A 16,555-nucleotide genomic window follows, 5' to 3' on the forward strand; every position below is an offset into this window, starting at 1 on the left:
GAAACTCCTTAGAAACCCAGAGGCGCAGCTGCATGCATGCAGAAGGAGTTCCACGCGCAAAATGAGCTGGGTGGCTCGCACGTAGCCTCGTGTTTAGTCCGGCCTGGAGACGCAACTCGCTCACCGGCTAAGAGCGGGCATTGCTTTCAGGAGCTTATTAAGGCCTGTGTAAACAGACGTTTTTCTGAACTCTTTCCAAATTATGAACTTGAAGCCGTAACGTGCCTAGGGGCTGAAGCCTGCTAACAGAAAGACAGAAGCCTCCAAAGATAATGGAAAAGTATGGGTCTGCTTTAGTCACGTTTAAGGGAAAAAAGGTGTGCTCAGGAAAGTACATTCAAACACTTGGTGTTTAAACATTGAGTTACAGTGCTAAGTTACTGTCCAGAGGGAGGCAGATGCTCTCTGTTGCTGCTGAAGTCCATTGGCCACTACATAAGCGTTCAGAATGGCTGCTTGCTGTAGCCCAAGGTGTGCAACTGTCCACTTCATGAGAAGCTCTATTCTTTATACTGTATACCTACCGAACAGTTATATGGCATATATTTATAACTTCAAGAATAAGAACATTTCACCTGATCAACTAATCAAGATGGAACCACTGTCTCAACCAGTTTGGCCATCTGCTTCTCCATAATTGAATGTCTAGGAAGTGGCATAGCCTGTTTGGAATTATGAGCGGTCTCCACCCAGCCCATCATGATTTACTATTTGGATGAAGTCAAATCTGCCCACAGAAGATGTGTTCTTCTCAGGCAAATAATATATTTATATATAATCATACATTATAAACAGGAAAACGCTTCACTGAAAAACAGTTCCGAAAGGTTGGTGGAACATGGCTATGTAAAACACTTCTATGCACAGTTATAAAACATGCTGTTCTTATACTGGAATCCATGGTCACTTGTGCTTTATTCGATTTCTCTTGAGCCTGGAAGAGAGTTCGTATGTGGGACAAACTGGTTATTTTCCATTTAGTCTTAACTGTACATACTCACAGGTCCATATTATTACCTAGCACCTAGTTAATGTAGACCAATTCATTACATGCTGTAATTACAGTGATAATAGCCCCCAGTCATTGTGCGAGTTACTGCTTAACGTAATTATAAATGGCTTGTTGACCTTGCCCTGATTAGAATCCAGTTTACAATTGATAGTAATTATCTATAAATATATGCTTGTGTCGTGAGGCTTCTTCTGATGCAATAGTTTCATTTTATTACTTTTATTTCCTTTTGGATTCCTTTCTCTGATGTTTGGAGCTATGCCGCATTCCACGTCAGTTGTCTGGCTCATTACTCTGGTGAATGGGCGCTTTTCCGCAGGGTAGCTAATCCATTTGGCATTCTAAGTGACTCAGTGTATATCCCAGCAGCTGACATATTTTTGGAATATCAATTTAGCACTTGAGCTCTTTCTGTCTTCAAGATTGAAGCAGCAATCAATGCGGCTGCATTCTATGGAAAAGGAAGGCGGGATTGGTGCTTGGTCGTTAGTATCGCACGTTCAACCCGGGTACTTGTAAGGGCATGCTTAGTGGTGCGAGCCATATGCCAAACCTCACACAGAGCACAGGCCTTTGTGGAGGACCCCTGGTTAAGTAGTGATCGCAACTTAAAATTGTCAGCTTAGGCTAGTACCTGGCTGGCTAAACAAGAAGCGTGAAAGTGAAAAAAACAAAAGGATTCAGTTTGACATTTGTGACTATTAATAGCGAGACTAGTGCTTATGGTTGTTGTCTGTTGGCTAAATCCATTCTCTCAGTCTTATTTTAAAGGGATTAGAACTTTTACCTAGAGGTCAGCTCAGTTACTCCTTTTGCTTCCAGAAACATTGGATAGAAATGGTAAATCCTCTGAGAAGAGCACAGCTGGCAGGTGTGCTTTTCCTGTCAGCTTCCTTTTGTTGAGTGAGAAAGAAGATTATATATGTGGGCTAAACACACTTGGAGAAAAATGCTGAGATTAATCCGGGTGACATACTTTCGGATTAGCTCACAAAAAGGTTCTCCATAGCTGTTAGCACAGTTTGCAGGAGGTGGAATTAAGTGCCTGTTCCTCTTTGGAGGGTTTCTGAGGACATTTATGTTCTCACACCACTCACAGGGGGAAGCATGGTTTCTTCATGGGGAGTGAATTACAAGGTTTTGTAAGGGAGATGGGCAAGGTCGCTTGCGTCAGAGATGGTTTTGCGGCACTTCGATTTAAAAACGGATTAGGTTAAAACGTGCGATTGTGGTCACCCCTGTTTCTGCAGGGCCCATCCTGCTCAGAGGCAAGTGTTCCGCACCTTCCAGAAACTTCTCACCCTGTCTTGTAGCCTCTAGCCCCTGGATGGAGAATGAGCTGAATGTGAGAGTGGCAGGCGAATACTCTTAAGGTATTGATGTAGATGAAACTCGTTTGGCAGCTGCTATGGGCGCGGCTTCAGACCGAGGCTATTGAAAAGTGTTGTACTCACATCCACAGCCGTGACTAAGAAACATGAGGTTTAAGGGAAGTCAGACAGAGTTAAGCATGAACAAGAAGTGAGGAAGACAAAAGAACCATCACCCAAATGTGTTATTTTTGGTAAAGAGAATAAAAATGATTTGACAGGTCGACTGTACACCCAACGCCCTAGGTCGAGCTGGAACAACTTACTTTTGGTCAATGACAAAAATCAAACCCAGGATCTGTGGTATACGTCAAAGCAACTAGCAGCCAGAGAATAACAACACATAAAACATAACAATTACACTGCTACCATAAAAAAACTTGTATTTAATCCTTCAGTAATGATTATGAACAGATTTTACTACATACATGATTCAACCCTTAAATTTCAAAGAAGTTTCTCAGACATTGGTTTAAAATGTAAATGTCAAGATTTGTCATTAGCCAGCTATGACCAGCGGTCTACAGGGTGAGGTACTGTTTTCTTGATCTTGCCAGCTGTAGGGTAGGTTTGTGTCGGTCATGGTTCTTCTGGGTTAGTGCTGTATTAGCCCCTTCAATGACATGGCAGGTGCCTGTCTTACAGTCAAAAAATCTCAGCAAAAGTACAGGTGAGCGAATTATAGAAGTCCTCCTTCAGCATCAATTGGAAATTACAAAGTTGGGAGAAAATGAGATGAAATGTTCATGAATAGAATGTAAGCTTGGGATGTGGGGCTTGTAGAAGCCTGAAATAAAGAAATCCATCGGACACTGTCTTTTTGTCCCGCCCACCCCACTTGTATGTTTATTCTAACAAGGAACAAAAATAGGGAGACTTATCCCCTAAAACTGAAACCTCACGGCAATGACCTCCGAGGACCTGCACGTACTAAAGTGAAAGAGGATTAGGTCAAGATGACCTAATCCTCTTTCACTTTAGTACGTGCAGGTCCTCGGAGATCATTGCCGTGAGGTTTCAGTTTTGCATTAAAACCTGTCTGTGCCACAGCACCTGAGAGTGCACAGTTTCTCACACTCTGGGTTTGTTTTTGAGCCGGGTTTTCGGGCCTGGCTCTTGGACGGCAGCATCGTCTTGCATGCGTAAAGACTCTTGAGATAAACCAAAGCACTAAAGAATCGCTAATTGGGGTTTCTGAGATTTTTCCACTGCGGCGCGGCTGGTCCTTTGTTTCGGAGTGTGGAAATGGCTGTGGTAATTAAAGCAGTGTGTTGCCTGTTAGGTATGGTGGCTTTGAGGGAGAAGAACGCAAGGAGTGGGGAGGGGGGGGTGGGTGCACATTTCTTTCTGGAAAAAACTTTGGGAGGCGGCTGCACACAGTGTTTAGCCCCGGGCAGGTTCTACGCTACATCCCACTCCAAGGCCATATAACATGTGCTCTGACCCGCTCTGGAAGTTTAATAGCTTTTTAAGATCAACTCCACCCGCCCCCGCCCATCCACACAGGAAAGCCAAGCCTGTGGTAAGGTCAATTCAGGTGTTTGAGCTTTGTTGTTGCACAGTATTTTTTAAGTCTCGCTCGCTGTCAGAGGAATTGTTCTCCTGGCTGATGGACAGGTGTGCGTGTGCCTTTGTGTGTTAGGGCTGTCAACATTGGCTTGAAATTCAGTTTGAATTTAACCTCATACAATTGTTGTGACTTTGAGATATCCAAATATAATTTGCATATATTTGTGTATTGTTGAGGGCAGTATGTGCACTCAGTGAGCACTTTATTAGATAGATCTGTACACCAGGTTATTAATTCAAATGTTTAATCAGCCAATCACGTGGCAGCAATTAAATGCATAAAATCATGCAGACATGATCAAGAGGTTCAGCTGAATGAATGAATTCATATTATTTGCCATGGTTTGCCATTTATTAACTTCAAGATGGCACAATAGCTCACAAGTGCATTGTTCTGATTGCGGCAATGTTGATTGTTGTGAACGTTAGCTTGTTTGTAGTATTTTTGTGATATGGCAGGGGTACTACAATAGATAGCTACTCACCGCATGTAGGCATTGAAAATATAGTTCAATTCATGAATGTGACTTGGCTCTTGATACATGCATTATAATGTAGTTGAACCTTAAATGTAAACATTTTAATCTGTTTTAGGTCCCGCATTTTGGCATTACATCTGAAGATAATATAATCACAGTGGGTGATTATAATTTGTAATTATTATACTCATCATTATTTTATGACGATTGGATTATAAAGTCTCTGTCAACTGCACATCACTGCAGAGAAATCATTTTGTTCTGGCCTGTCCCATTAAACATACTAGGGGTTGCTGGAACCAAGTGGGGAAAAGCAATTTTATACTGTGCATTGCTGAAATTGCTGGAACAAAATACAGAAATAAGTGCTACAATACAATCAAAATGACTGTTCAACATGACCAGAGTCTCAAAGCAGATTAAAGGTGTGTTTTCTAATCAACAAACATCCCACCCACGCAAGGATTATATTTCATAATTCATGCATGCCAGTACAGCAGCTGTTCAAGAGATGTAATGTTTGAGAATATATCAGATGGTAGCCAAAAGTTTTCAAACTATTGAATTCACATATAGCATATGAAAAAGGGTTCATTCTGCTTCTTCCAAGATACATTCTAAACAGATTGACATTTAATTACAGTGGCAGTAGCACATTAAATTTGATTGCCTGCTAATTGTTGTGCTTGCGACAGCCTTGTAATGAGACATCAAACCTTAACCGTCCTGTTTTATAGGCTCACTTGGCTAAGGCACCACGCTATGATGCATGGATGAGCCTTGCGGCTTCCAATCGAATCCGGAGCCCTACCCGTGCCGACTGTGGCTGCTAGCTCCGTAGGATGACAAGCAATTGGCGGGAATGGGAGGGGTCAGTCGGATGCATAGCTATCCTGTGACTCCTGCTGGTCCATTAGGCACCTGTAGATTGTGGTTAAAGCCCTATATGAAAGGTTTTCCTCTTACTCTTCTCTACGCCAACTTGGCTGTAGTCTGCCATGTGTAAAGAAGCAGCTGGTATTTCAGCGGAGAACCATGGATGTCTACGAAGGATGTCTACACTCTCCTGAACTGGCAGTTGGGTTTGGAGCATGAAAGTGGCTGTGAATCCAGATAATTTCACATCCTGTTTTGCAATTAATGGACAACAGGAAAACAGTAAATGCCTCAATATTTAAAATTTAAAATATGTTCATGTAAACTCATGTTGGATGAGAAGAGTTGGTGACTAGCCAACTGTTAAAGTTAATAAATTTGAGTGTTTCGACTCATAATCTTTTCACTGTAATCATTGACTGCTTTATAAATGAGTAAATAAGTGTTATTACATTTTAAATTATATTACATTACATTAATTTAGCAGGCACTCTCATCCTGGGCTTACAATACAGGAGAAACGTATGAGCAATAGCCACACCTGACTCATAGCATTCCCAGACCAACAAGTAAACATGCAACATCACGAGTGCACTTGTGCTCGTTCACTATGCTAACCAATAACCAATAACCAAAAACCAAATTCTGTGTTCATACGAAATTCATCCATAACATGCCCCAAGAAGAAAATGATAAAACCTTTACCTGTTTGACTTTCTGTTATTGTCTTGCTTTGTTTAAAGGCTGAACTGCTGGAAATGTGCTATAGAAATAAATATACCATTATACTATTATAATAAAATGGGGAAGCCCTACAGGGTTGGAATGCAGTCTGAAGAGGTGGATCTCCAGTCTCCAGTGTACCGGGCATAGTGGTACTCCACCTAAAATAAATACAATTTTACAATTGTCCCGGAATCATCCAGTCATTTATTCTGTAACATAATGTAATTTAAATAAGGTATGCCTGAGGATAATCTTACAATAGTCCAACTGAAAAATAGTGAACCAAAGTAAGTACCCTTTGTCAAACTAGTAAGATGATACGTTTTCACAGAATTGCAGGCCCTAACAAAGTAGCCCTTAACCAGTGTGGTTTTTGCAGAGATTGTGCGGTATTACAAGGGGTGAATGCTGGAGATGACGTGCCACCGTTTTAGCGTTTCTCTTCCTCTTCTGTTTAAGGTCATGGTTTTATCAGAAGATCATGCCTCTCTTCATGATCTATCCCTCTAGCCTATGAATTACACCCTCACAAGGGAAAATGTAACATCTTAATTTGCCAGGCCTGTTACTCTTCAGAAATTATGGTAAAGAAATCCATAAATTATGTGCTTTCTGATGGATTAGAAGAATAAATAATACAATCTCTCTCTCTCTACTGGGTGCTGATGACCAGAGTAGCCATCCCTCCTCCCACCAGGGCCGTAGGGGAAATGGGCTTTAAAAAGTTTCGCTGTTTTGTCTGATGCCACAAAAGAAGTTTCTTCACGGAAGCTCTCATCTTGCCTAATGTAACGTGTTGTTATCCAGTGTGTAGAATGTGTGTTTTGACCGGCCTCTCCTGCTTTTCTGTCTCCCCAGCTGCTGGAGTACACGGGCAAAGGGAAGGGCATCATGGACGTGGGGCTGGCCCAGGCCCGCCGGGCGCTCAGCACACGTAGCCACTACTTCGAGGTGGAGATCGTGGACGCCGGGGAGAAGTGCTACATCGCACTCGGCCTGGCGCGCAGGGTGAGCCCACTACACGCTAGGCCCCGTTACATTCCATTACGGTTGCTTAGCAAGACCCTCTCATCCTCAGGAAGGCAAGCGGAGTACATCTGTGATAGTCGGGAATGCTAGTGTGTGATACCACCAGGTAGGCCCAGAAGTCCCATTTGAAATAAGCACAAGGTTGAACAAAGCAACAGTTATATTCTACACAAAGGTCAATGCCATTACGCCGCTGCTCTGTTGATTTCATAACTATGCCTACAACATTACAGTCACAAAAGGAAATCCAAGAGGAAAGAACGGCTTGCATTGGCCAACTGAATAACCCAGCTTGAGCACCTGAACTTTACCTGGTGCTGCCTCAGAGCATGTGGATGCCTTCATTACAAGACAGAGAACTATTAATGTAAGGTATTAATGGTGAGTGGAGTAGGCATGTGAATACACCGCATCCAGTGAGCTCCATAATATTTTGGACAAATACTTTTTTTCATGGATTTGTTTCAGTGGATACTCGGTTTTCTCTTCAGCAGATGAAACGCATGTTCAATTGGATTTTGATTGGGTAAATAACCTGGCCAGTCAAGAAGAATAGCTTGCTGTCGGATGAAGTGCCATCCAATCCGTTAGGAGGCATTTTCTTGGTCTTGAACTGATAAGAGGATTCTGTGCCCAGAAGAATGAATTCTTTTGCTGCTATCAGCAGTTGCATCATCAATGGAGAAGAGTGAGCCAGTACCTGTAGCTGCCATTTATCCCATAACCACAGCGCCCCCACCACCATGTTTCACAGATAAGAGGGTGGTGCATTGGATCTTGGGTTGTTTCTTTTCGCTTCCAAACTTTGCTCTTCCATCACTCTGATAAGCAGATCTCAGTCATCTATCTACAAGTTCTGTTTGTGTTGTCTTCTGTGGACAGTCATCACTGACACATCCACGCCTGCCTCTTGAAGAGTATTTCTGATCTGTTGGACGGGTGTTTTGGAGTTTCTCATCATTGTTGTGGGACCGTAGAGATCTTTCTTGCCCAACTGGGGTCTTTGCAATTACTGTACTCTCTCTTTGTTCTTGGTGATGTTCTTAACAGTTGATTTGGTTAAGGTCTGGCCTGTGTCTCTGACTGTGTTTTTCTTGGCCTATATTTCAGTCTCCCAATGGCTTCCTTAGCTTTTATTGGCACAGCTCTGGTCCTCATTTTGACCAATGCCAATAACAGACTCAAAGGCAATCAGAAGCCTAGATACCGAGAGCTCCAACTGGAGCCCCACCTACAGGAAATTTGTGGTTTGTCCAAACCAACCAACTGACCATTTGCTTCTTGCCAAAGTACATCCCTTGAAATTGGGCTGAATTATCTTACATTAGTGTTAACCCGGGCAGTCTCAGTGCCATCAGTGTCAACAATTTGTGCAATTTTTAAAGCATGATTTTATTTTAGGTATTTTTTTATATATTAGGTTCTTACCCTATTTGACAGGCCTGGTTGCAACTACCAGCCAGTGTCATTGTCATAGCATCCACTGTATATTTGGGGAGATGACTCACACGATCGAGCAGAAGAGTCGCTGTTGAGGAACGTGAAGGAAGCCTGGACCTTCACCCAGCTGCTGCAGAGCGCGGCCCTGCCAGTGGCCGGCCGTGTGTGTCTGCGCGCTGGGCAAGCCTCTCGCGGTTTCTCCTTTGAAACCTGCGGCTTGTGCTCCGGGGGAGGGTGGCTGTCACTATCGGCCGGGCCAGCTGCGAAGGCCGCTCTCACTCTTTCCGCTCCAAGTGATAAATGACCCGGCTCCGTTTGAAGGAGGGCGGGGGAAGAACAATTAGTTGTATTTTTAGGTCTCATTTGGACCCCCTCATTTGTTTTTCCAAAGAATGCGCACATGGTTTTTATTTAGCGTCGAAAAAGCACTGCCTCGCCGGCATGATGGCCCACCGTCGAACACAACAGACGGGAGTGTGTAAAATGTGCTGTATCAGGGCCGACATCACGCTCTCCCGCGCTGTAGCCTCCGCAGAAAGAGGAGAGGGCCCGTCTCCTCCATCACTGCTTCCAGGAGAGCAGGAACACGAAGTGAGAGGGTGTGGTGGCATTTCATGATGACAGAAACGGTGTAACATGTTTAGTTTTGAGGGGAATATTCACTGAATGTGGGTTTAGAACAATTTGAATAAGTGGGTTAAAATTGGGTTATGGAAGAATGTGAAATTTCAGTCAGACTGGCTACATTATGGGGACTGTGCTAAAGGGGTCATTGGCACAGATTCAGCCACGCTGTTTTTGTGTGCCAAAAACAGGTAGCGTTATATAATGGATTGTATAACACCAAAGACTCCTAGACTTGGAGTTATTGATGTTCGAGTCCAGGTCTCCAGGATTTATCAGTAGTACTGTGGATATGTCAAATATAATTGTTTTTACTTTTCATCTAAATAGCTCTGTTTCTTAAATGCATGTACAAGCTTAGAAACCACTCAGTTGTATTTTCCTATTGTGATAGCTTGTGCCGTCTTGTGAAATTGGTAAGACTAATTTGAATATCTTTCCCGAAATCCAAAAAGTGGCACACACAACAAAACGGAACCAAAACAAAAACAGACGTTTTGCTTACTAAACATGTGACAGCTCCGGAATGGTTGGCTTTTGTCCATTATCAATTTGTCCGCATTGCTGAGCGTTGTTGCACTGCAGAAAAATAAGACGAGACAATAAAGCACTGCTCAGCCATGGTGGGGTGAAAGCACAATGGCAAAACCAACAGACAATTTGACTTTCTTTTGCACCAGACCACCGTCAGCTACAGATTGGTATCATACAGTATGCGGCAGGTGACCAGTAGCGTAGTTGGTAAGGTGCATGACTGGGACCCAAAATGTTGGTGGTGCGATCCCCGGTGTAGCCACAATAAGATCCGCACGGCCGTTGGGCCCTTGAGCAAGGCCCTTAACCCTGCATTGCTCCAGGGGAGGATTGTCTCCTGCTTCGTCTAATCAACTGTTGGTCACTCTGGATAAGAGCGTCTGCCAAAAGCCATTAATGTAATGTAATACATTAATGTAATACAGGGTGTAGGGTCCTTGCGCAGGGCACCAAATAAACGTAGGGTGCTCGCACGGGCCGCCAAATAACGTAGGGATTTTACTCTCTACGAAACCGGGGCGCCAATTAATTTTATGTAGCAGTATAACTGCAAAAAGTAATCAGTTACTGTTATCAGAAATATCTAACCACAAATTTAGTATTTTAATTAATAATTAAAATAACCAATATTAATGATGATTAATGATTCTTCGAAAGACTGCTTTAACTCGGCTCTCTTGTCTATGTGACGCCAAAACAGACACAGATAAAATATATTTATTAAACAAACATACAAACACAGAACAGATAAGCTAACGGGAGGTTAGTAAGGAAATTTAGTTGGGTATTTGAGCATGTGCGTGTGTGGGTGTGCGCAAGAGCGCGTGTCACTTGAACAAAGTAAAGTAAAGTGGGTGTGTTAGTTATTGTTAGCTGTGAGAAGACTACTTGCGTAGTTTACTCTATATATGTGCAAAAGACGGCGAATCAATTCACGTACATATATAGCTAACAAAATACATTCCAGTGATAAGACGGCAAATATGGAAACACAGATTCACAAAAACAGTTAAACTAAACACTGGCTATGCCTGAATGTTTGTTGTCTTACTGAGTCCATACGCATTGCTGGATCCAAAAGACGTGCTGTTTTTGTAGAAGCGGTGATGGTAATGTGAATGTACTGGAGAGATGCGCAGGCTGGGGCGTCTTAGCCGCGCATTGTCGTCTGGTCTGCTCAGTTGCTGGAAGGATGTTCGCTTGTCCTTTTTCCAGGTGGAAAAGTTTGTTGCTGTTGTTCGTTGGTGAGCTTTGCAGGAGTAAACTGATGTAGCGTTCCGTGTACACCAGTTTCTACTCGCTATAGGCCACAAAGTTACCGCAAGGTAACTAGGTGTGTCCGTAGGCCTGGTAGTGCGCTGTGCAGCATTCAGCCTCTGTCCGAGTCTCGGAGCAGATGAGCCGAAAAAGAATGGCCAAAAAGGGTGTGTCGAGGAAGGGAATGAAGGAAGGGAAGAGAAGGAAGAAGAGAAGAAGATGAAGAGAAGGATCCCAAGAACATGTCTTGCTCTTATACGGGAAAGTTTATTGCCCCCGCCATTACGGGATTGGCTGAACCAAGCTAGACGTCATGCGGGGTGGACGGCGCGGAATTGTCCTGTGGGATTTTGGGAGTTGTAGTTCCTACAAGGGCTAGCCTAACGTTAGCTACGAGAGTAAAATTATGCTAGCTAACTTCTTAGTTTTGAGGATGCTGCCATGACAGATTTAGGCACAGCGAAAACCACCCGTTCAGTATTAGGGCACTCGTGCCTGAACGCCGTGTTCTTTCACCGCGTTCTTTCGACGTGTGCCTTCACCCCTGCCCTGTCTCTTTCCCAGAAAGCCATTACAGTAAACTTTGATGACGGAAAACAGAGTTCATTAAAGGACTCGCTTAATTAGTGTTTATGTGCATCGCATCGCCGGTCCTGCTGCATAATACAAGCGGGAAATGCGGGCGGGAGCCAAGGCAGTTTGACGGTCGGAGGTTTTGGGGTTGAGGGCTGCCCTCCCCATCTCTCCGCGGGAGGGCCCGAGAATGACGCGAGACGGCAAATGAGAAAGGTGTTCTCACTTGACCTACCAGGTTGAGTAAATGTAGCCATAATACATTTGGCTAAAGTCTTAACATTACCTCTCACCCCTCTTGTTTTTGAGGATGTGGCTGTAGGACTTGCAGTGGTGCTTTCCCGTGTCTGGGGCAGGGCGGAGTCCATCACAAATCCCCTGCCGGACAACGGCGAATACCACTCCCAGCCACACCCCACACCGGTCCGGGGTCGATCGGGCACTGTGGCACGTGACGCACCGCTGTGAACAAGTGCTGTAGCAGGATCGGCTTTCTGGGAAGCCGGGACAGCACATTTTTTCAATTTAATAACTATCTGCTGGGGTTGTACAAGGAGGCCTTTAGAAGTTTTATTATTGTGTGAGCGCATTCCCCATAGTCACGCTCCTTACAATAGCCTAAACCACAGGGTTATTATGTTTGTTGTGCTTTTATGGGCTGGTACGTCACGTTTGATGTGTGGAGGTATCGAACGGACCGTCTGTTTAGCTTCCAGTAAACGTGTTCCTAGGAGACGCGTGGCCGCGTACGTCGTCTGTTCTGTTTACTAATGTTTTTGTGTGTGTGCGTGCGTGTGATAGATTTGGCTGCTTACGGGAGAAACAGATTGAACAGGCGAGGGAGTCAGGCGGCAGTGACTTCATAAATTTTTCTCAGGGAACAGGGCCTGGGGTGTTCACCACGACCATAAATGTGTCACTCCTAATTGCTCAGCTTCCATCCTCCTCTCTCTCCTTACTCTTAATTAGACAGAAGAGCTTTTAGTTGGATGCTGAGGGGAGCCATTTTCTTTTGGGGGTGCGGATCAAAGCAAATTAATATGCCGTTTATGAGGCAGGTTTAATAAATAGCAGACTGTGAACCTGTTGCTATGGATGAGTCTATGATATCCATTCCTTAGTTTTTTCATCTTCCTTTGACCTCTGCCTCCCTGTTTCGGCTTCTCCCGCCTCTCGTTCACTCCATTATTTCCTTAACTATCCTCTCTTTCATTTGCCGCAAGCAGAACCTTTAGCCCGGGTTGATAAAACAAGGGTTGGACACGCTGACGTACTCTTGTTCCGGTGCCAAACTGGAACTAAGCAACTCTGTTGGCAAACAGGGCGAGTGCGCTTCCGGCTGGCCGGGCCCGGAAGACGCGTCAGCGTGGCCCCCTCCTGTTTTATTAACCCCGGGATCACGCCGGCGGCCATTTTCCCGCGGTCACCTTGCGGTGAGCGTCGGAGGAGTGCAGAAAGCGGTTCCTGGGTTGTTTGGGAGTCGTCGTGGTGTTATCACGCACTGGCCCTCTCCGCAGTTTGGGTTGGCAGGGAGCTGCCGCTCTCCACCGAGGCGCCAGCAGAGTGAAGGCCGGGGTTTCCCTCCGCTCAGAGCACGCACCATTCCCTCATTATTTATTTATTTGTATTTATATCTGTTTGAGATTTGGCATGTCTCGTTCCCACCCTTATTTGGAATGTCCGATTAAGTGTTTGCAGCCATGTTCGTGCACCGAATCCCCGCTTTCGGTTAGAGAGTGTAGACATCCTCCGTCCGCCCGGCCGGCCTGCTTGTTTACACACCTAGGCACACAGCCAGGCCCGCACAAAGCCCCGTCTGAGGAAGACCCTTCATGCTGCGGCTTCAGCGTGCAGTCCATGGCAGTCTGAGCGACCAGCAGGGGCCGCTAGTGAGCAGTGAAACGTGGACCCCTACTCCACTGAACCCTCCTGTACTCTGGTGCGCCTCACCCTGTGGGCCTCACCCTGTGGGCCTCACCCTGTGGGCCTCACCCTGTGGGCCTCACCCTGCGGGCCTCACCCTGCGCGCCTCACCCTGCGCGCCTCACCCTGCGGGCCTCACCCTGCGGGCCTCACCCTGTGCGCCTCACCCTGCGCGCCTCACCCTGCGCGCCTCACCCTGCGCGCCTCACCCTGCGCGCCTCACCCTGCGCGCCTCACCCTGCGCGCCTCACCCTGCGCGCCTCACCCTGCGCGCCTCACCCTGCGCGCCTCACCCTGCGCGCCTCACCCTGTGGGCCTCACCCTGCGCGCCTCACCCTGCGCGCCTCACCCTGTGGGCCTCACCCTGCGCGCCTCACCCTGCGCGCCTCACCCTGTGGGCCTCACGGCCACAGTGGGCACAGGCACGGCCGGATTCCATCACAGACCACCGGGCCTGTCCATGAGAACGGTGTCTTAACCAAATTAACCACCTACCAGTGTGATTACCTGGCTACATTCTAAATTTAAATGGTTCAGATCACAATTCCGCAAGCTCGCGTGCTTGTTTGGTCCATCTGATTTTGTTCTTAAATGCGCTGGATTCGCAGGAACATGCTGTACTTTCTTGTATATCTCAAAGAGCTGTCATTTTGGAATCCGGACATTAAATAGATTTACACCAAGAATGGTATTACTAAATCATTTGGAAGTTATTGGTTGTTAACAGAGCTCCTCTTTGTTTGCAGGACTACCCCAAGAATCGACACCCAGGATGGAGCCGGGGTTCTGTGGCCTACCATGCGGGTGAGTCTCCGCCCCCTTTTCCTGTTATAACGGTTTGGCTCCACCTTCTTTGTGCTGTCAGCACAAAGGAGGCGCAGATTTGATGGTGGCCTTTACTGGGATAAGGATGAGAAAATTCTGTCTGCACTTTGTATAGGTTTGAGATACCAACTTTATAAATATCAACTCGCATTGTATTGAATTAATTTAAAGCAGTCATAAAGTGATACTGGCTCATCCAGTAGGACTTAGAGACGGGAAGGCTTGTGAACCCAGTTGGCCTTTCCAATGAACAGAAGAACATTTAATTTGTTGAAGTACATCTAATATGCAAGTTCTGTATATGGAACATATACTGTCCAAAACAAAAAAGCAACACTGCAAGGTCGCATGGGTTGATTGCCATGTTGGCTCTTGCCACACACTTCTAAACCAAGCAAAACATGGCACTCACAAAGTGCACCTTGTGGAAAGGATTAAAGTGTTTTTGGCAAGATAATTACTTGCAGTTTTTTCCGCCTTATCAGGTCCCCCATACTTTCAAAACTAAACACTCTGCTCCGTAGAGATGAACCCGGCCACACAGAGATAGTGTATTCTTCTTCAACCATAATAATACATTTTATATATACATTTTTTTATAGTGAAAATCTATGCTTTACATGGGCAGTGTAGCTGGTCATGTAAAATAAACTATGCTTCTTTACATAGTGCTGCTCAGGTTTTGTGCTAGCAATGTAAAAAATGTATGGACTGCAAGAGAGTGGCATTAAAGTATGAGGGGGGTAGGGCAGAGGAAGGAAACACTTTAAAGTAGTAATGTTAATTATGTGCCTTCTATGAGTGACTGATCCAACTGGGACAGGGAGCACAGTGAAATACAGCACCAGTCAAACATTCGGACACGCCTTCCCCTTTTCTGCTTTTTCCAGTCCGTGTTTTATTTTCTCTGTAATCAAACAATTCACATCTGGTCAAAGTGCAGATTCTCAGCTTTTATTAAAGGGTATTTTAGTTTTAAAAAATTCAGCATGTAGTAATTACAGCACTCCCATTTCAATGTTTGCCAAATAAAACGGTCAAGTTTTGTATTTGCTTGCATATCCTTTGCATGCCATGACTTCCTGAAGTCCATGACCTATCAACATCATGAGATGTTGCCTCTTGTGATGGCACATCTAGTTTTTGAAGGAGTCCTGAGTTCTCACGTTTTCCGAGACTCATTTGGTCGGCATCGTGGTTCCCTCACAGGGAACACTCATGGCTGACCCTTGTGGGTCCGATGGCACTTTGGCTGACCTTTGTTGAGGGTCCAATGCCTCTTTCGCTTACCTTTGTGGTGGGTCCGAAATTGGAAAATAGCGAAAAATACAGCAGGTGGTATTTTTAGAAGATTAGGAAGGCGAGTATGCCAGCGTATCTTTTGCGGTCGCTCGATTTGGCGCGGGCCCGTCTTATCCAGACGAGATCTTGCTCGCTCCCTGATGTGAGGAAACCCTGATGGAGATAGGGCTCGTTAACTCCTGTCCCTCTGCAGATAGCAGCCTGTTTGGGCTCCCCCTCCGGCTCCTCAAAGCCTTCCAGAATGCCACTGGACTGTAGTGTGACTCACCTCCACACACTTTTGTTCCTTGGAGTAAAAATAGAACAAACGTTTCTCTGTGCGCTTGCAAGCATGAGTGCCTCTCTACCCTATATCTGCACCCCATTGCGCAATGACGCTAGCTGATTATTTTCCAAACAAATTAGGTCCAATTATTATACCAGAAATACCGGAATGTTACAAATATGAATTAAGTGCAATCAAATATATTGTGTTGGCGAGCCTCACAGAATTGTTAGGCTTTTTCCCCTTATATACCAAAAGACCAAAGAAGAACCCCAGTTCACGAAATAACAATCGTGAAAAAATGGCAGTAAGGTCAATGACTCTGCTTGCGTTATCTCTGTAAGCCTTTTAAACTAAGTTACCCTTTGTAGTTCAGCTGGCTGCAGACTCATCGGTAACTTGTGTTACCCACGGTTCACTTTTGAATCATGTCCCAAGATCTGAATTTAGTGCCCACTGTACCTCACTGTACCATCAATGACACCAATTTGTTCTCCATGACATCGGCTTTCCAACAACACCAAACGTGATTCCACTATAAGAAAAACGGTTTACATCGGGCTATTTCAACTGAGTAGTTTTGGGAACATTTCGCAGAGGTGGCAGAATGATTGCAACACTCTGTATCTGTATCTTCATCAAACCTCGCTGACTTCCTGTCCACACCTTAAACACAGTCTGTTGTCTTTCTCCTTTGGGGGGGTCTGATAAGGGGCACACTTCTGTAAGCCACTCTACACATGCATGTTGT

General features: G+C 45.1%; 1 protein-coding gene across 2 annotated transcripts in view; it reads left to right on the plus strand.

Moving 5' to 3' along the window:
- spryd3 (SPRY domain containing 3) overlaps positions 1-16,555 on the plus strand; it is a 51,910-nt gene that overhangs the window by 27,504 nt on the left and 7,851 nt on the right. For both annotated transcript variants that reach the window (XM_061218643.1, XM_061218644.1), the window contains exons 7-8: positions 6,891-7,040; positions 14,159-14,216. In XM_061218643.1, coding sequence (XP_061074627.1) covers positions 6,891-7,040; positions 14,159-14,216 — 208 coding nt within the window. The remainder of the gene's footprint in view (positions 1-6,890; positions 7,041-14,158; positions 14,217-16,555) is intronic.

This window comes from Conger conger, chromosome 14 (assembly GCF_963514075.1).
Source record: "Conger conger chromosome 14, fConCon1.1, whole genome shotgun sequence".
Taxonomy (NCBI): domain Eukaryota; kingdom Metazoa; phylum Chordata; class Actinopteri; order Anguilliformes; family Congridae; genus Conger; species Conger conger.